This window comes from Monodon monoceros, unplaced genomic scaffold, assembly GCF_005190385.1.
Source record: "Monodon monoceros isolate NGI ecotype Baffin Bay Population unplaced genomic scaffold, NGI_Narwhal_1 Super_Scaffold_13, whole genome shotgun sequence".
NCBI lineage: Eukaryota > Metazoa > Chordata > Mammalia > Artiodactyla > Monodontidae > Monodon > Monodon monoceros.
In genome coordinates this window covers 15,605,897-15,626,208 of record NW_021703769.1, presented here as the reverse complement: position 1 = coordinate 15,626,208, position 20,312 = coordinate 15,605,897, and the positions used below count along the sequence as shown (strand labels likewise).

Sequence of the window (20,312 nt, the reverse complement as noted above, 5' to 3'; positions counted from 1 at the left end):
TAACTTATTCTTAGGGTATAACCAAGCAAAGCAGGGACACTGCCCTCTCGTTTTTAAAGAGAATTTGTTATTTCAAATTAATATCAAAGTTATCATCATGAGAAAAAAATAAAACCTTTATTGGACTTTGTTACATTTACTTTACAGTTTAGTATTGCTTTTACCTTAAAGGACGTAAGGTGGGGGATGGTACACGGTAATGTTCTGGAAGTTCAGGACCTTTAAAAGTCTTAAACTGGCTGGCCCTGCTTTAAAGAAAATGAGGTGATTGCATTTCAGTGGCAAAGTAAGGGGCTACACCTCCCCGAACTGCCCCCCAAATCCCTGGCAACTTTATCTCTGAACCATGGCATAAGGTACTGGTTTAAATGGTGGCGGTTCCAACACTTCATATCAAGCCCTGTTTCCTGACCCCTCACCTACAGCTCAACTGATACTGTCCCCTCTATGTCCCATCTGTTTAATTCTGTAAGAACACCTCAAATCTAACTTCCGCAAGATTATGGCTGAATATCTCTGACCTTTGACTATTGTCCAGTCTCATATTAGCCCACACGGAGATTAGCAGCTACCACCAGATGTGCTTAAAATGGGTTAAGCACTTTGCAAAGTAGTTTTACTCCCTAAACAATCTTTTGTACTAAGATAAACTTCCAAACAAAGGAAACACTGAGGCTCAGACAGCTTGTCATTTGCCCAAGGTCATAAAGCATAGTATATACTCAGTAAGTATTAACTGACCAGTCTGACTGATAGAAAATGACAAAAGCTTGTTTGCAAACCTAAACAGTCTGACTCTTAGCCATCTTGAGGGACCACCTCCCATCTTTCTTCTAGTGCAAATTGTTCCTCCCCTTCCGGTTTTTCTCACCATATAAACGGAACCACCATACACTCAGGTGATTAAACCAGCATCACTAGGAATCTACCTCTCCCCCGTAGCTAATCAATTGCCAAGTTAAAATTTTTAATTACTCAGTAGCTCTCAGCTGTCAGTTTCTCTCCATCCTCACTTTGACTTCTTTGTTTCAAATCTTATTATATGGACTGCCCCTGGTCTCATGTCCCTAAATCCATTCTCCACATATCAGCCACAGTGACTGAAGACATCATTCATCCATGTCACTCTGAATATGTGAATATGTTCCCTGTTGCCCTCGCATAAGGTCCAAACTCTTCAATGTGGTTTACAAAGCCCTTCGTGACCTAGTCCCTGCCCACTTCTCCCCTTTACAGCTTCACTGAACATGTTTGTTTTTTTTTTAATCTCCCTACCCTTAACATACCGTTTAGTCTACCCTTCAGCAATGCCATTCCACTTCCCCATTTCTCTTTTATTAGCTAACTCCTAACATTTCTTGGCTTAGACAACACTTTTTCCAAGAAGCCTACCATGACACCCCAACCTAGCACCTCTACTTTGAGTTCTCTGCAATTCCTAAATCACAGCACTAATCACAACACGTTGTACTACCTGTCAGCTCATTATACCCTCCTCGAAACTCTAAGTCCAAGATGGCAGAGCCGCTGTCTGTCATGTTTAAAGGTGCATCCCAGAACCTGACCGGGCCTGGTACAGAACGCGCAGTAAATCTTCCCTGAGTGAACTGTTCTTTTCTACCGCCCTGTGTGCTGCCTCTCCCGAAGAAGCTTCCCGACAGTGCTGACCTTCTCTCTCATCTACCCAAGTGTCTTGCCCAGAAAAGATATTTAGTACCATTTCCAAATGAGTTCAGGACTCTACTCACCAGCCAGACCTTAAGTTTTAGAAGGAACAGGAGCATTCTGCAAGATGATTTATAAACCTGACTGTCCATATGTCCAAAAAAAAAGAAAAACATAGAATGGCTGCTAACTGATAAAAGCTGTTAAAGAAAGGGCCTTAAAAGCTTGTCTTTCTATTTTAATCAAATACCTTTATAGTGCAAATAATAAATTCACATGCATTATACTTTTACATACTCATAACAAGATAATTACATAGACTAAAGTTGCACGGTTTTCCCAAGTGAATCTTCAGTTTAACCAAACCTACAAAGCATTTAATTGAAATTAACATTTCTGGCAAAGCCACAGGCTTAAATCAAGCAGCATCAAGACTGTAGTATTAAAAAAAAAGTAAATGAAAAAATTCAAGATATAGAAACAGTAGCCATACTAGCAACCCCTTTCTGGGGCAAGACCCACACATGTACTCCTCTCGCCAAGCACTATGAGTTTAAGGACTGAACAAAGAGCCTGTTTCACACAAGACTTTCACAGAAGAAAACTGTCATAGAAATGCATTATAATTACTATGCTTTTTAAAGATTTTGCAATAGAAATATATTAACGACGGCCTCAAATATCCAACATTTTTCTGTCTTACATGTTAAATCAAAGTTGTAGGAACCTATAAGTCTTAATAAAGAACTCTCTTCACAGCACAGCTGTAGTTCACTTTAAAAGGCAAAACGTTCCTTTTACTCTATATCCTTACAAATAAACATAATATAGATATAAACGAAAAGTTCTGATCCTGCATCAAGCATCATTCACTCTTGCCCTCTGATATAAACCTGGATATAGTCTTATTTGCAGAGAGTTTGCTTAATATATTAGTTGAAGCAAAAGTAAAAGGGATGTGAGCTTTCAGCAAAGGAGACCTTTATGAATTTCAGTGTGTCCTTGGCACTCAGAGCTTCAGCTGAAGTCTCGACTGGTGAGGACGAGCGGAGCCACAAGGGTCCAGACGTAGAGGAGGAGGCAGACCCAGCTGGAACTGATCTTGACCCACACAGCTGGCCACTTGCTGGTCATGGTCTGGAAGTTTGCATCAGGGCTAAGAAAACAGCAGAGAGGTAGGTAAAGGAGCCTAATTTCAGCATTCAGCAGCCCCTCAGCAAAAGCTAAGAAATGCTCCAGTGAAATTCGACTGACACGACTCCCTAGTAAGTTTCTAGAAGAGACTTGAGAAAGCTGTGATTTTTAGTTTTTATGAGCAGGGGACTCTGCCTCTCAAACAGCTTTTATCTTCTTGCCTGCATGAAGAACCGTGACTATTCCTTGCAAAAAGTTCTTCAGGAACATCTAGCTCTTCTACATATTGGTCAAAGTCTAGATTGAAATGACCTCCCTGAAACTCTCCTTCCTTACCACATGATTACTTTGATCAGAATACTCTATACGGACATCTCTAGACAGAGAAAAATCAGGGAACAAAGACAAGTCAGCTCACTTAATGTCATGATTTTCTCTCTCAAGTAACTCAAGTTTGGAAGGGCTTCCCGTGATTTTCACTGTAAGAATTCCAACTGGATTTCAAATGCAAGAGGAGAAAAAGTCAAAAGTATTTCAGAAAAGAGCACTGAACACAACTTCATTATAAGGGTAAAGAAAGGGGATTCTGAAGTCAGGACAATGGATGGAGACTTTACAGGCAACCCCGAGGGGCTAAGTGTTTTTCCCTCGATTCTCTCTCTGCCTCCTACCTGTACCAGTTGGTCAGGGTCATCATGATGTACAAGGAAGCCGAGCAGAGCATGAGGTGGAATATGGAGTAGTTGTACTGCACGCCCTCTCGCTCGTTGTCCACAGCCCGCCGAGGCCGTCCATCTTCCTCATCGCTGGCGCCATTGGCAGTTGTATCACGGAGGATCACGCTGTCACTTCCTGACAGGGTCAGCTTACTTACTTGGCTATTGCTGGCATTGCGGATGCTGGAGAGTGACCCCAAGAAGGTAAGTCAGAAAGGGGCCATTGGGCTTCCCTGGTGGCGCAGTGGTTGAGAGTCCGCCTGCCGATGCAGGGGACATGGGTTCGTGCCCCGGTCCGGGAAGATCCCACATGCCGCGGAGCGGCTGGGCCCATGAGCCATGGCCGCTGAGCCTGTGTGTCCGGAGGCTGTGCTCCGCAACGGGAGAGGCCACAACAGTGAGAGGCCCGCGTACCGCAAAAAAAAAAAAGAAAGGGGCCATGAACACGAAATGCTGTCACTGGTCTATACACATGAAGGTTATTTCTGAACTGTTCCTGCTTTGGGGACCGAAGGGCTTCTGAAGGGTTTGCTTAAATGCCTGTCATCACAAGACAGGGACAGTACTCTCATCAGTTACAGTTTGAGGGTTTAACTGCCTAGGAGTTTCCCAAAACATACTATGCTCTCAGTGTCTGCTTCCAGGACTTCACAAGTACCTCTCTCCTTTGCTTGGAATGCACTCCCCACCTTCTCCCAGCTAACTTAATCACCCTTTAAATTCTCTGATCATGCTGTGCCCTCTAGGAGGTCTTCCCTGGCATCACCCTATCACTAGGCTGGATTAAATTCCCACAGCTCCTTACTCTTCCTTCTGCTATATCACTTACTGTTCTTGTCTTCCTTGCTATTCATAGAACTTTTTGACAACAGTGACCTTAGTCATCTATGCATTTCTAGTACACAGCAGATATTCACTAAAAGTTTGTTAAATGACTGAATTAAAAAGTACATACAAATAAAGGACAAAACCCACATGAACATCTCAACAGACAAAGAGAAAGCATTTTACAAAAATCTGATATTTTTTTCATGATAAAAACTCAAAATAAAAATAGAGAAGAACATCCTCAAACTGATAAAGGGCATCTATCAAAAAGTCAGGGCTGGGCTTCCCTGGTGGCGCAGTGGTTGAGAGTCCGCCTGCCGATGCAGGGGACACGGGTTCGTGCCCCAGCCTGGGAAGATCCCACATGCCACGGAGTGGCTGGGCCCGTGAGCCATGGCCGCTGAGCCTGCGCGTCCGGAGCCTGTGCTCCGCAACGGGAGGGGCCGCAGCAGTGAGAGGCCCATGTACCGCAAAAACAAACAAACAAACAGTCAGGTCTAACATCATACTTAATAGTGAAAGACTAAAAGCTTTGCCCCCAAGATCAAGAATCAAAGGAAAACAAACAAAAACAGTCACAGACAGTATGAAAACAAATGAACATAGCTGTATGCCAATAAAACTTTATTTACAAAAACAGGAAGCCAGCCCAAAGGGCTGTTATTTGCCAACCCATATTTTAAGCAATCATTAAAAAAAGAAAAAAGGATAAATCTACACATTATGTGCAAAGCTGTCCAAATTATGACAAATTCATAGGCATTTCAGAACAGTATATATACTGTTATATAGAATGCTCCCAATTTATTTATTTATTTATTTTTTTTTTTGTGGTACGCCGGCCTCTCACTGTTGTGGCCTCTCCTGTTGCGGAGCACAGGCTCCGGACGTGCAGGCTCAGCGGCCATGGCTCACGGGCCTAGCCGCTCCGCGGCATGTGGGATCTTCCCGGACCGGGGCACGAACCCGTGTCCCCTGCATCGGCAGGCAGACTCTCAACCACTGCGCCACCAGGGAAGCCCGCTCCCAATTTATTTTGAAAAAATTAGATATCAAGTGATATAAATAAAATTATGTAACTATTTATAAAAATATGCATAATTATATAGATACAGATAGGTCAATAGACAGTAAGTATAAGCAAAGGAAAAAAGCCTGAAATAATATGTACCAAAATGTTAATCATAGAAGAGGTAAATTTATAGAGGGAGGACCATTTCATTTCCTACTGTTCTCACTTAAGCTATTAATTTATATAAATATATCCTTGCCCATTTTTATTATTTCATATTTTAAAGTTATTAAAGTAACATGCACTTATACAGACAATATCAATAAAAATGGGTGGGAGAATGAGTGAATACTGCTAACACAGGTTATATCTGGTGTCCTGGATTAACTACAGACTAACATTTCATGTATAACAGTGATCAGAAAATAAAGATTGTTTTAAAAAAAGATAAGCCAACCAATTTTCAGAGCCAGTATTCTAGCTGATCCAGGGTCAGGTAAAGGCTTTATCCTCCTATACAAAGGAGAACATATCTCTTAGTAAGCCTGGGAGGAATTATTTGATGAGAGGATTTACTGAACTTAAAGAAGTGTACACAGCAAGGTAACTGAAGCAAGTCAATGACTTTAATAAGGAAGAGTTAAATTTTTGTAATTCTTCTCACTGTTTTTTGAAAGCAAAATAGCTTCTTCACTCTATTACTAACCTTCATAAGAATCTTGTCCTAAGTACTTTTAAACTTACCTAGAATACAAAAGGGAGAGAACAAAGACGACCAGCCCAATAAAGTTCTCTTTATTCAGAGAAGGCCCACTCTGCGATGGTGCAGCAGGAGTAGGGGCAAGAGCAGTTGCATTTGCAGGAGCCAAGGTTGGTGAGGTCATGTGCATAATGATGCTCAATAGGCCAGGGTTGCAGGAATGATCTGAAAATGAAAAACTGTTTATATCTTTTGGTATAACTCATTTGGTCCAAAAGGATTTGAGGGGTGTGCTATACATCACTCATTCGTGATTTAAAACATGGGAATGCTACACTTCAAAGAACCTGCAACTGGGAAGTCAGTAACGCATCTGTGTTGCAACCAGAGACTTAGTTTTAGAAAAAAGGAAATGAAACTACAACAACAAAGTATTTGTCAAATATCATAAATGTCAATCTTGATTTCACTGGGTTTGAAATTTAACTGGCAAGTCTTTTTGGCTCTATAGTTGTGTTTAAAGCACAAGTTTACAGACTTAGAAAACAAACTTATGATTACCAGGGGGGAAGGGATAGTTAGGGAGGTTGGGATTGACATGTACACACTGCTATATTTAAAATGGATAATCAACAATGACCTACTGTATAGCACAGGACATTCTACTCAATATTATGTAACAACCTAAATGGGAAAATATATAACTGAATCACTTTGCTGTACACCTGAAACTATCACAACATTGCTAATCAACTATACTCCAATATAAAATAAAAACTTAAAAAAAAAACTAATTTGTTTGCAAAATAAGGCTAGATTCAATAAACTTGGCCTGGTTAGCAAAAAAAAAAAAAGCACAAGGAGTTTATCCCTAGTTTTGTTTCTACATAGTTACATAGGAATACAATAAAAATAAGTTGAGTCATCACTGAATGGTCTGAAATAATGGTTTTCCTTGAAAAGGAGTCCATAAAATACCCCCACTGAGAAACAATCCCATAAGATCTACAAAAGGAGATTTCCTGCAGCTGTTTCTTCTGCAGCCTGTACCACCAAAGTAACACTCAATTAAAGTAATTCTACAAAGGGCCAAAACAATGTTGCCTTGTTCAGCTCTTAACTAGTTTGACTTAGTCCAGGGAAAAGTCTGGACTATATAAAGGACTGTGGTCCTTTAGGCTGTCAGCTCTGAAGAGCTATGAATAGACATGGAGAATAAAACCTGAAAGGTAAATACCGTGGACACTGTACATTTAAGTGAAGTTTTTTGTCTGTTCATTTGTTTGTCTGACATTTGCTCCAGCTCTAGTTTCTGCACCCACCAAAGGAGTAATTTCTTACTTTCTTTTTTCTTTTTCTTTTTTTTTCTGGCTGTGTGGCGCGGCTTGTGGGATCTTAGTTTGCCGACCAGGGATCAAACCCAGACCCACAGAAGTGAAAGCATGGAGTCCTAACCACTGGGCTTCCAGGGAAATTCTCATTTCTTACTTTCTTTTCACCAAATGAATGCGTTATTAAAACTCCCTTACCAGGTTCATTGGACATGGCTGACCATGTGAGGTACATGGTGTAGAGGGTGATGATAGAGGACTGCAGGAGGCCAGAACGAGGCTGGTGTTCCTACAGAATCAAAAAGAAAACAATGCCATAGGAATTGCAAGGGCTGAATTTCTAAAACCCAGCATACTTCCTGGGACCCACTAAATTGTTATTAATTGAGAACCTTCTAATTCTGCTTGACAGTTGAAAGATGACAAGTAACCTTTCAGTTTGAGTTAGCTTGAAAAAGAACCAAGAAAGAGGAGGCATGTACTACTGGTTCTCAGGCATTTCATAATCCTGGAAATTCCTGTATATCATACAAAGGCTTAGATTTACTACTAGTTCCTTGGTATAGTGAACTCTAAGCTAAGCTTTGCCACTGGCTAGCTTGGTGACCCATCACCTCTCTGGAACTTCGGTTTTCTCACTTTTAAAAGGAGAGGTGGGCTTCCCTGGTGGCGCAGTGGTTAAGAATCTGCCTGCCAATGCAGGGGACACAGGTTCGAGCCCTGGTCCGGTAAGATCCCACATGCCGTGGAGCAACTAAGCCCGTGCGCCACAACTACTGAGCCTGTGCTCTAGAGCCCGCGAGCCACAACAACTGAAGCCCACACGCCTAGAGCCGGTGTTCCGCAACAAGAGAAGCCACCGCAATGAGAAGCCCGCGCACCGCAACGAAGAGTAGCCCCTGCTCGCCGCAACCGGAGAAAGCCCGCGCCCAGCAACAAAGACCCAACACAGCCAAAAATAAAATAACTTTTTTTTTTTTCAAAAAGGAGAGGGCTTCCCTGGTGGCGCAGTGGTTGGAAGTCCGCCTGCAGATGCAGGGGACACGGGTTCGTGCCCAGGTCCGGGAGGATCCCACATGCCACGGAGCGGCTGGGCCCGTGAGCCATGGCCGCTGAGCCTGCGCGTCCGGAACCTGTGCTCCGCAAGGGGAGGGGCCACAACAGTGAGAGGCCCGCGTACCGCAAAAAAATAAAAATAAAAAAAAATAAAAAAAATAAAAATAAAAAAGGAGAGGTGATGTCTAGATGTTCTTTTCATACCTAAATTCATATCTGAATTTTAAAAATATTGTATTTAAATGACGAAACTCAGGAGCATGAGTTCTGTTTTAAATATTAAAATCAATTATTTTTTCTAGTTGAATTCCCCTAAAATATCTTTGCTAAAGATTCCTAAGAATCATTCTCATGATATAAACAATTTTATAAGAATGATAAATTCTCAAGTTACATAGATATTTTTCTTAAATAATAGGGAAATTATTCATTTACTGGCCCTCAATGGCACATTTTAGAGTGATTAAGTTATAATTAAGAAGACTTTATCGTGTTGAAGTAGAAAAATGTTTAAGTAGATAAACTTGGACATAAATTCATACAACAGGTTACCTAGGTTTCAAGTTTAGCATTAATTAAAAATCCTTCACAGGAGGAAGAAGCAGAAATCACAACCATACCTGAATTTTTGGATGGATTGACATAATAGAAACCACAATGCAAAGGATCAGATTAAAACTGATGAAGAACTTGTTTTCTGTGCAGCCATCTGGTTTGGTGTAGTATGTGTAGAGCAATACGACAGAGATGATTGACAGGATATAAAACATGCTTGTGACAGACAGTAAAGCTAGAAAAAAGAAAACAAACATGAATGCCCACAGTCATAACAAACTCTTATACTAACGAGGACCAATTTTCACCCTATTTAACGTAGCATAATGCAGTATGGCTCTCATAGGGGTTTAGATACCTACCCGCATACCAGCACCTTGGGTTCCCTTCTTCCATTCGATTTACCCATGATTCATTCCAAGAGTGAGCAAAGTCCACCAACAGCACCAGCTGGATAAGGATGAAGAAGGCAGCCCCCACCATGCCAATAAAAAACCAGGCTACAAACCAAAAGCACAGTTACTCTTCACCATAGGAGCAACATTTCAGAATGTTACTGTCCAACATTCTAAAAAGATTTCAATTCAAGTAATAGAGAGGTAATAAAGACATTGTCTCCAGCAGTACAGCAAGATTATTGCAATTCCAAACTCAAAGGCATTCTCTGAGAAGTGTTCTGTTGGGTTTCAGACCTTTTAAAACTTGTTCTAGCTTGTGCCAAGGGGAGCCTAGGGTCTGACATTCCAAATGGAAAAGACATAAGACCTTTCCTTTACTTACAGGGATAAAAATCACAGTGGAAATCCACAGATGTCACGATAAGGAAGCAGGTTAAGACAGGAATAGTGGAACACATGGTTACAAGTCCTTACTTTGACAAGCTCTCCGATTAACGTGGTATTACCAAGTGAGAAGAGAAACTATTAAAATATTGGCAAATGAACATATGGTTCCAGAACAGCTGAGAAGTGGGCTGAATGCCTCCCGGCTTTAATCAATCAATTAATATCTTAATATTAGTACCAAGTCATGGTAATTGGACACCATCTCATTTAATTACCAGTTCTGCAAAAATCAGTAATGAAAATGTAGCTTTAACACAATCATTTGTAGAGTTTGTATATATTATAATTGACCCCCCAATAGTGAACCATACCTGTGGTGAAGTGGCCCCCAGGGATATAGAAAGATCCAACCATGATACCAACAATGGCAGCAATTTTGAAGAACCAAAACCTATTAAAATATAAAAGTACACTTCTGAAATGCTAATTTTTGCCCTTTCACTGAGAAAAATGAATTTCTAAAAGGCAAAAATAAAGCCTTACTAGCCACTTCCAACATGATTAGGCTTATTTCTTCATTTGACATGAAACTACTTCACTCAATACTTCACACAATTTAAGGACAAACGTTAGCACAGAGACCAAATCATGCACATTCACAAGAAAGAAACATGTTATTTCCCTACTTTTAGCACTTAAAGATAGGCCTTTTTCTAGAATTCTGGAGCATTCTAAACTAACGATGTTAGCTAAATATAAAGCAATCAACTTAGATCTGGGGGAAAGTGAATCACCAAATCCTTCTTTTACAACATGGTAAAACCATGCCCCATAGTGTTAAAAAACCCATCCTGAAACCGTGCCCCATAGTTAACAGACACTGGTGCCCAACAGAAATTCTTGAGCTTGCCTTACACAACAGTGCTAAGGGAACAGCTGGTTAAAGAACCACCCCCGCTTGCAGCCTTGCCTTCAAAAGGCTCATCGTAATTTTTTTTTTCTTCAAATTTCATACCCTCCAACCTTCATATGGCCTAGATAATATACCACAAGACTCTTTTTTAACTACCCCTATAGATAACGTGCCTCTGACTTGTGGGTCACTATAGTAACGGGGGCTTAAGCTGTTTTTCAGAAACTGGGAGTTAGTTTTTCTCCAGTTCAAGCTGCCTAAGACTGGTTGGGACCACTGACCCTAAGACAGGGCCTGCACAGATGTGCAATGAATAACCCTTTTGATATCAGTGCCAAAAATGAATGATCCTTTTGATGTCAGAGTGCCAAAAACTCTACCCTCAGATTATGCTAAGCATCTCCACTTTGAACATGCATCCTATTAAGAAGCATGTAATTCAGATACACCTGTGCAGAACACTGATGACCTCACCTTTTCCTTACCTCCAATTCCCTTTCCCCAAACCTAAGACTACTCTGCTTCTCTATCCCATAAATAACTAAAGCCTCTCGCCTTCGGGGAGGCGGATCTGAGGTCTGTCTTCCCGTCCCTGCTGCAAACCTCAGCATCTCAGGTTGGCTTGCTGCACGTCAGGCGATTGGACATAAATGCCTTGCCCACAATCACACAGTTCGTCACTGGCAAAGCCGGGACCAAACCTGGCTTTCAGTCAATCTTTAAAGACTGCCTTGTATGGCAGAGTGTAAAGAAAGCAGCTTTGGAGCTGGACAGACCTGAGTTTCAATCCTAGCTCCAACCCTCACTAGCTGAGACATCTTAGGCAATTTATTTAGCCTCCCTGTAAAGGGGAACCGGGGATCAGGAATGGGAAGTGACAGAATATGTGAATCAGGGGCCCAAATATATTCACTATTTATCTTTCTGTATACTGTTTAAATATATCAGGTAAATGTTTCTCTTTTAACAACAGAAAGAAAAAATGTGTGTGTGTGTGTGTAGTGCTTAGCACAACGCTTGAACTGTTTCACAGGTGTTCCATAAAAATCTAGGCACTTTAAGCAAAGGTATTTTTAAAAAATACAGGAAAAAGACAAGATTCTCCTTGTCCACTCTACCTCTTCCATGCTGCAGGGCTCCAACTGAAAATGACGTTGGAACAACTTCCCATGTAGAGTAGGTCGGAAATACATACGGGCCACTGATTTACATACTCTACTGCTTTCATCAAAATGGCAACATTAACTGCTGAAGGGGAGGATGCACATCATAACATAACAAGTTAACAATAAATAATTCCTACAAACCCATTGTGTATCGCTGCTCTGGGATCTTTACTCGTTTTCACTTTTAACATGAGCAGAAAGAAGGCAAAGAAAAAGACGGCCAAGGCAAAGTTGATTCGATATACGGCTTTATAACGAACCAGCACATCACAATGTTTATCCATGATTGTATCAGCCACCTTGGTTTTAAGTCCTTCATCACAGAATCCAGGAATCTGGAAAAAGCAATTTTAATGTTATGGGAATATCCACATTTAAAGAGAGATTCTATTCCACAATAGGAAAGCCTGGATTTTTAAAACTGACCACTTAAACAACTGCAAGACTCTCCTGTGGGACTTTTCTCTTTGCCTTCCAATTCACTTACAATCTTGTCACCAAATAGTATAAACAAGTTGCATTTTGAAAATAAAAGGCAAGAGTTCTCTCTCTCTCTTTTCAATATTTTATTTATTTATTTATTGGCTACGTTGGCTCTTAGTTGCAGCACACGGGATCTTTCATTGCAGTGTGCAGTCTCTTTGCTGCAGCCCGCGGGCTTAGTTGCTCCATGGCATGTGGGATCTTACTTCCCCGACCAGGGATCAAACCCGCGTCCACTGCATTGGAAGGCGGATTCTTAACCACTGGACTACCAGGGAAGTCCTGAGTGCTCTCTTTTTGGCCCTTACCTGTGGATGAGGTTATCTCCCATTTTCCCATGAGTTTTCATGCTACAACCCACTCCTTCCGAAGGTGAAGGGCTAGTCTAGTTTAAATGTTTAAAACTAAACATACAAGAAAAGATAAAGTTTCAGGGCCACTCTTTTAATATCTTTCCCAAAGCTGTTAGACTAAAGATGTTCATTCTGACTACCTTTACTTTGGGAAAAGACTGATACCTTTATATTCTGTGTCTTGACTATGACCAAAGTTTAAAATCCCAACAAATGCAACGAACTTGACTTTCACAACAGTGAAGAAATAAGTACTAATTACAACTAAAACTCTACAAAATATAAAAATAATAAAAACCACTACGTTAAATAAGGTTACGGTTACCTCTACTTACCTTCTTCAGCTGAGTTTCCATCCCTTCATGAAACATGATACAACATACAATAGTGCCCAGGAAGAGGATGAAAGCATAGATGAGGCGAGTCACAGTGGAATTCTTACTGTTGGGACAGCAGCTACACAGCAAACATGATGCACCACCGCAAAGGCATGGAACCTGTAATAAGCATATCATCACCATTTGAGACCTCCTTCAGTGGACTCCTTTGTGACATCCAGAACAGAAGATGAGGCCAACCAGGCTTTGAAAGTTTTAACTGAGAACTATAGATGGGAGGAAGTGGTTAAAAGCATGGGCTCTGGAGTTGATATTATTTCTGCCACTTTACCTCAACAAGTTACATAATGCAAGCTTATTTCTCGATCTGTAAATTAAACTCAATAACTGAATCTTCCTCCCTCAGACATTGCTATATTAAATTAGTACTCAACACAATGCCTAAAACACAGTAAAAGCCCAATAAATGTTGGTTATGTTCTCACAGACAGCATATTTTATTTAAAAACAATATATCTTAATACTGAGAAAAATAGAAACTAACTCCACTTGCTGTTTTCTGGGAATCCTAGCTACCAAATCTGATATTACAGCATAAGGCAACATTACATGGAAACCTTTATAAATAATGAAAGCAAGAGACATTTGGCTCCATTCAAGAGTAACCTGGAGTTCGAGCCTTGGTCTGGGAAGATCCCACATGCTGCGGAGCAACTAAGCCCGTGCGCCACAACTGCTGAGCCTGCGCTCTAGAGCCTGCGAGCCGCAACTACTGAGCCCACGTGCCACAACTACTGAAGCCCATGTGCCTAGAGCCTGTGCTCTACACCAAGAGAAGCCATGGCAATGAGAAGCCCGCACACCACAATGAAGAGTAGCCCTGCTCACCTCAACTAAAGAAGGCCCACACACAGCAATGAAGACACAACACAGCCAAAAATAAATAAATAAATTTATTAAAAAAACAAAAAAGTAACCTGGAGATTCCTCAAAGTCAAACATAGAATTATCATATGGCCCAGTAACTACACCCTTACATATACACCCAAAAAAACTGAAACAGGTATTCAAACAAAAACTTGTATATGAATGTTCAAGGTAGCACCATCTACAATTGTCAAAAGGCAGAAACAACCCAAATGTCCATCAACTGATGAATGGATAAGTAAAATGTGGTATACCCGCAAAATGGAATGTTATTTGGCCATAAAAATGAAGTACCGATAGCTGGTACAACATAGGTGAACCTAGAAAACATCATGCTAAGTGAAAGAAGCCAGACACAAAAGGTCACATATTGTATGATTTCATTCATATGAAATATCCAGAATAGGTAAATCCAGAGATAGAAAGCAGATTAGTGGTTTCCAGAGGCTGGAGGGAGTGGGGAGAAGAGAGTAGACTGCTAAACAGAAATCGAGTTTGTCTTTGGGGTGATGAAAATGTTCTGGAATCAGACAGGTGTGATGATAGCCCAACACTGTGAATATACTAAATGTCACTGAATGTCACTTTAAAATAGTTAATTTTATGTAATGTGAATTTTACCTCAATTAAAGCAAAAAAAGTAACCTGGATCTTTGGTCAGCTAAATTCTCCTAATGAGCATTCCAGATGAGAGGACATACTCTGAGTCATTCTTCTATACGCTTGATTAGGAAACCACCTGAATTGCTTTGATAGGTGATGTTATGAAGTCACATTACGAGGACAGGCTAGTTCAGAATCATCAGCGGAAGCAGCAGATGCAACGCTGGGGGATTCTGGTTTTACAGTATATGGTCCCAGTAATAATCTTTATGAGATAATGTCAGGAATACATAGCACCTAGCACACTGCCTTTCATAGCAGGGGCTCTGTATATCAAGGTAACCATTAATATCCATAATCAAAACAGCCATGGGGAATTGACCACCCAGGCTCATCTCCAATTCTTAACTACAATCTGGGTCAAAAGACTGTAACAGAAGTCTGTATCTGGTCGCAGATAGAAATACAGACATTTTACACCTGAAAACAATGACACTAATTGCTTCGGGTTTATTTTGTCTGTAGTCTCACACTCCTGACTCCCTTTAGCTATTTTTTCCCCCCAGCCAATTAAATAAACTAATGATAGTTGCCTACTGTTTGCTATAGGCTGAATTGTGTCCTCCAAAATTCGTAGGTTTTAAGTCCTAATCCCCAGTACCTCAGCATGTGACCTTATTTGGAAACAGGGTTGCTGCAGATGTAATTAGGTAAAATGATGTTATACTGGAGAAGAGTGGGCCCCTAATCAAACACGGCTGATGTCATAAAATGGAGAAATCTGGACACAGACATGCATCACAGGGAGAACATCATGTGAAGATGAAGGCAGAGACTGATAAGGCAAAGGAACAGCAAAGATGGCTACCAAACCCCCAGGAACTGGGGAAGAGGCCTGGAACAGAGTCTACCTCACCACCCTCAGAGGGAACCAACCCTGCTGACACCTTAATCTCAGACTTCTAGCCTCTAAAACCATGAGACAATAAATTTCTGTAATTTAAGTCACCCATTCTGTGGTACTTTGTTATGAGGCCCTGGCAAACCAATACACCTACTTACTTGTTTACATCTTGTACCTTGAGGGGGGCCCACCTAGTGTTATATCTCTTGCACCTTTACACAGTAGGTACTCAATCTGTGGACCAAACTTGTCCTACTCTGTTATGTCACTTCTCCCTCTCAGTAAACAACTCTATTTGAGAGAGGCTGGAACCTGGGACCCTTTACCTGAGTGCTTTGCACCTGGACTAACCCTTGAGCAACAGAATACAAAGAAACTATAAGGAACTCAAAATAACTGCACACATGAACAGTAAGATACAAAAAATCCACAAACCAACTGCCACTTCTGAGGTGCACAGAGCAATAGCAGGGTACTGTGCACGATTCCTGCACAGAGCCCCACCAAGGGGGAGAGCAGATTACCTAAGCCACACCTCTTGCTCAACCCACTGATCCGCCCCTACCCATATCCCATTTAAGGAACCAGTTCCCCCATCTGTTACTTGTTTTTTCTCTCTCTTGCTTGGCTGAAATTCTCCTCTAGCCTCTTATCAATTTCTGTTGATTAAAGAGTCCAAGGACCCAGGTTGCGTCACATACTCTTCCTGTTGCCAAAGGAAGAGTATGTGACTGTTGCCTGTTGCCATACTCTTCCTCCAAGGCCAAAAACCTTGGAGTCATCCTCCATGCCTTCTCTTTTTCCAAAACTCTCATTCCATTTGTCAGCACATCAGCTCTATCCTCAAAATGTATCCAGAATCTGGCCACTTTCATAGCATCCTCAGTATCACGTTGGTCCAAGCCACTACTATCATCCCTCACCTGGATTAAATGCAATAGCTCCTGTCTCGCTGCTATAGCAACCCATTCAGAACCCTGAGTTGGTATAAAAATTATTTTCAGATGAAGACATGTGAGATTCAAAAGAAGCAGAAAAAAATGCCTTCTCAGAGCTTTTCTCATGTGACTGAAAGCAGCAACTGTCATAAATTGTCTCTCCAAGGAAGTTTTATGGCCACGAAGAAGATAAAAGGCCTCTGCACTCACGGAAACAAGTACTATCACAAACTTTCTTATCTCCTGTTTGTTCTCCTAAAAACCCATTTGTCTTTCCTAAAGAACCCTATTTGTTACTCCCATGGAAGCCCTTTTCTGCCCCACCCAATCCTAACCCTAACCCCAATTAAGTCAGGCATATAATAAGCCCTATATTCTAACCACCCCTTTGAGTTATTCAACACTAAGAACCCCTGCGTGTATGTGGGTTGCACAAGTACATGAACTCTTTTTTTCTCTTGCTAATTTGTCTTTCCTCAGTTTAATTCGCAGGCCCCAACCACTAACCCATTGAGAATGGAAGTTTTTCCTCCCCTACACTGCTTTACCCTTTCTTTTCTAACATCTGTTCTCCACACAGCAACCTTGTTAAAACACTGGTCAGATCACATCATTCCTCTTTTCTGTAACGGATCCCCATAATCACATAAGAGTAAAAGCCAACGTCCTTAAATTGGCCAATGGGTATCTACGTGATCTGGCTCCCTTTACTTTTCTGACTTCATTTTCTATTATTCTTCCCCTCACTCATTCCATTCTCTGGTACACTGAATTCCTTGCTGTCCCTCTTGAACAAAAGGAATTAATAAAATATAAAAGTGATTTATAGGTAGAAATGCTTTGATGGCATCAATTCAAATCTCAGCTTTACATCAAAGCCAAAATGTGTTTCCAGTTTCAAATTACCAATTCTCGCCCTAATTATTGTCCTTCTTAACTATTTTTTTCTAAATCTATTTTGTAAACAGTGAGTTTGACCCACTAGTAAACTGTAAAAAAAAAAAAAAAAGAAAGAAAGAAAATCAACTGACCAGGATTTTTTTTTTTAATGTGATAGAAAAGAAAAATTGTACAGCAGGGAGCAAAGGTAAGAATTATTTCAATGTGTGTCTAAATGGGTGTATTAAATCAAGCACGTAAAATTTATTCTTACTTCGGGTCAAGGCTGAAAAACTGGAGAGCCACTACAACCTAGGCCCTTAAAAGACCAACTGCCCTTTTCATTTAAGATCAACAACCTTAAAGGATAGAAAACACATTCTGTCCCTAAGAAAAAGTAGTGGCAGTTAAGGAATCATGCTCCTCGGAACCGGGTGTATGAGTGAACTCATTATATTCTCTTCCATAGATCCCCAAATTCCTTTTTTAAAAGGAATTTTTAAAAGGCGTTTACAATCTACAAAGTGATTCAACCTATTTATCCACTTCATCCTCACAACAGCTCTTGAGGCGAGGAATGCTGGGGTGACGGTCCTCATCTTAAGGTAAACCAGAAAGAAATGACTTGTACAGGGTCCCCAAATGTTCAGGCCATGACTTCCAATTCTGAATAATAATCCACAAGGCCGTCTTTCCACTGCGCCAGAACCGCAGACAGGCCTCGGTTAAAATCTCACCTCTGCCACAGACTCTGTAGCTTTGGCAAATCCTGTGCTAGGGGATAAAAATATTATTCAAGCCCCACCCACCCCCGCTCAAATAAATGACGCCACCTTAAGAAGGTGCTTGGAAATGAACCAGAGAGCCCGGGCCCCGGGAGCCGAGCTCAGTCCCAGGTCCCATTCCACCTCCGGAGGAACCCAGAGGCCGGAGGGCTCACGGGGCGGGGCAATCAAAATTGTAAACAAAGGAGGGCTGGCCTCTTATGTTCCTCCACAATCACAGAAGGCGAACCGCCTGATCCTGATTGCAGGGCATCGCGAATTTTATCCTGGACGCCCCCGGATACCCTCTGCAGCCGAGGGCCGGACCCCCAAACCCCGGGCCCCGGGCGCCAGGCCCGTCGGGGTCTGCGCTTGGGGAGCCCTTATCGCCCTCCCCCAAACCACAGGACCGACGGAGACACCAGACCCCGAACTCACCCAGCTGGCGAGGGAGAAGACGCCGAGCACTGCTCCCATGGTGATGTGGGTGATGGAGGTAACCGAGGCGGAAGCTCCTAGCGCTGTAGTAACTGCGGGTTGAGGCGTCTCCTCAGAAACGCAACGGTTTCTCAGGCCTGAAACGTGCGGCCTGCGTCATGCGTGGCCCCGCCCACCGCCCTCGGCGGGGCTGGGGGTAGGAGGCGGGGCTAAACCGGCCGGAGGCTGCAGGAACAGTGCAGGGTTTATTCCTTCATCTCGTTTGCATTCCCTGGGGGTCCACTTTGTCAAGATCTGGGGTACAGAAGTGCACAAGAATTTATGGCCAAGTTAAGAAGAGACTGACAATGGACAGAAACGCACCATGGCATACTGTGATAATTGCTATGAAAAAGTATTACGAGGAAATATTCTTTCAGTAAAAGTGTATTTAATGCCTACTATGTAAGGAGAAGGTAATCAGTTAGGGAGTAGTCCTGGAAGGACTTTATATTTAATCTGAGGTATTTATATTAAGTCTAAGAACTGAAGGATGAGCCCAAGTTAAGCAGAAAAGATGGGCACTCTTTCCTAAACTGTGGGATATATAAACCATTTGGGGTGACCGAAAGGATGTAAGGATGCACGTATATATAGGACATTAAGTAACACTGAAAGGCAGAGTGAGAAAGTCTTGTTTCAAACTAAAGAGAAAGTGTGTTTGCAACTGGTATGTATTTAACATTTTTCTAACATTTGCTTATCTCCCTTTTTAGCAGAGCAAAGGCTTCCAAATCTCATCAAAAGGTAACAACATATACAGTTAAATAACATTGTTTTAGGGTTTGTGTATATGTGTGTTTGTAGAAATTCTTCCACTTCTACCAAGCAGTACTTGATTTCCCTTTAAGTAGTGGTGTAAATTTTACTTTGTAAATTTAAGTAAAAACTGAGTCCATTTAAAGAAAAAATTTTGAAAAATTCTTTACTTACATAACAACAGGTGGTATGTAGATATGGCAACAATGATGACAATGTTCTACAAATAACTGGTGTAGGGGAACATTTACCTGGGAGTATGAGAACCTGTAGAGTTTGGATCCTAGAATATTTAGGTTGGAAGATGCCTTAGAAATAGATTCAAATCTTTTCTTGTACAGAAATGGAAGAAGACCCAAAGTGAGATGGTTTGCCTAAAGCCACAGAAAGGGTTGATGGCTGAGGAAGAAGAATTACTCAAGCTTTCCTAATTCCCTTCTCTCTTTCTGCCCCCCAAACTACTTGCCCAAGTCAGGTTGTTTCAGGACCACTGAACCTTCCAGGTAGCCCTTAAAATCCTTGCTTCTCCCTGTCTGGGTATTGTTGGACTGGGCAGAATAAAGCTAAGACTGTGATAAAGCCCGTGATCAAATTCTACCAGGAACATGCCCACAGTCAAAATGAATTAGAGTTATTTATCTTGTTTGTTAAGGGAGAATGCATTAAGAGAAACCATGAGGTATCTTGGTAAGAGAGAGTTGGGAAGAACTTATTGTAGGATTTGGGTCTGTACTGGGTACCTCTAAGAGGGGTTTAAGGAAGTAGGGAACAGTTTTGAATTGGGCACAGTCAAGAAGCAGGGACAATTCTGTAACAGGTATCTTAATTTTTATCCAGAAGGTAGGAGAATTAAAGCAGGGCCAGAGTTGTCACTGAAAAAGAACCAGGACCCACTCATGTTAGAGAAGAGGAGGATGTTGAGTCATATTTTGGTTCCTGAGTGGCCTTGTCTGTGCCTTGTTCCAAACACAGAGTGGCCTTGTTTGATATTTGTTTATATTCTGTGAGCACTTGTTTATGTTCAGT

At 41.5% G+C, this 20,312-nt stretch overlaps 1 protein-coding gene across 1 annotated transcript; it reads right to left on the bottom strand.

Moving 5' to 3' along the window:
• Nucleotides 1–1,038: 1,038 nt before the first annotated feature.
• Nucleotides 1,039–18,630, bottom strand: SERINC3 (serine incorporator 3). Its single transcript, XM_029222229.1, has 10 exons — nucleotides 18,489–18,630; nucleotides 13,033–13,194; nucleotides 12,003–12,196; nucleotides 10,154–10,233; nucleotides 9,360–9,497; nucleotides 9,063–9,232; nucleotides 7,585–7,675; nucleotides 6,100–6,280; nucleotides 3,471–3,698; nucleotides 1,039–2,821 (listed from the first exon to the last, which is right to left on the bottom strand). The coding sequence occupies exons 1-10, from the start codon at nucleotides 18,525–18,527 to the stop codon at nucleotides 2,683–2,685; spliced, it is 1,422 nt and encodes a 473-aa protein (XP_029078062.1). The 5' UTR covers nucleotides 18,528–18,630; the 3' UTR covers nucleotides 1,039–2,682.
• Nucleotides 18,631–20,312: the final 1,682 nt, after the last annotated feature.

Excerpts from the sequence above, each read along its gene's own strand:
- SERINC3 (XM_029222229.1), bottom strand. The coding sequence starts at position 18,527 with ATGGGAGCAGTGCTCGGCGTCTTCTCCCTCGCCAGCTGG. Across the intron at positions 10,234-12,002 it reads AGAGCAGCGATACACAATGG|GTTTTGGTTCTTCAAAATTG; the intron begins GTTTGTAGGAAT and ends ATATTTTAATAG. Across the intron at positions 6,281-7,584 it reads AGCCATGTCCAATGAACCTG|ATCATTCCTGCAACCCTGGC; the intron begins GTAAGGGAGTTT and ends TTTCATTTTCAG.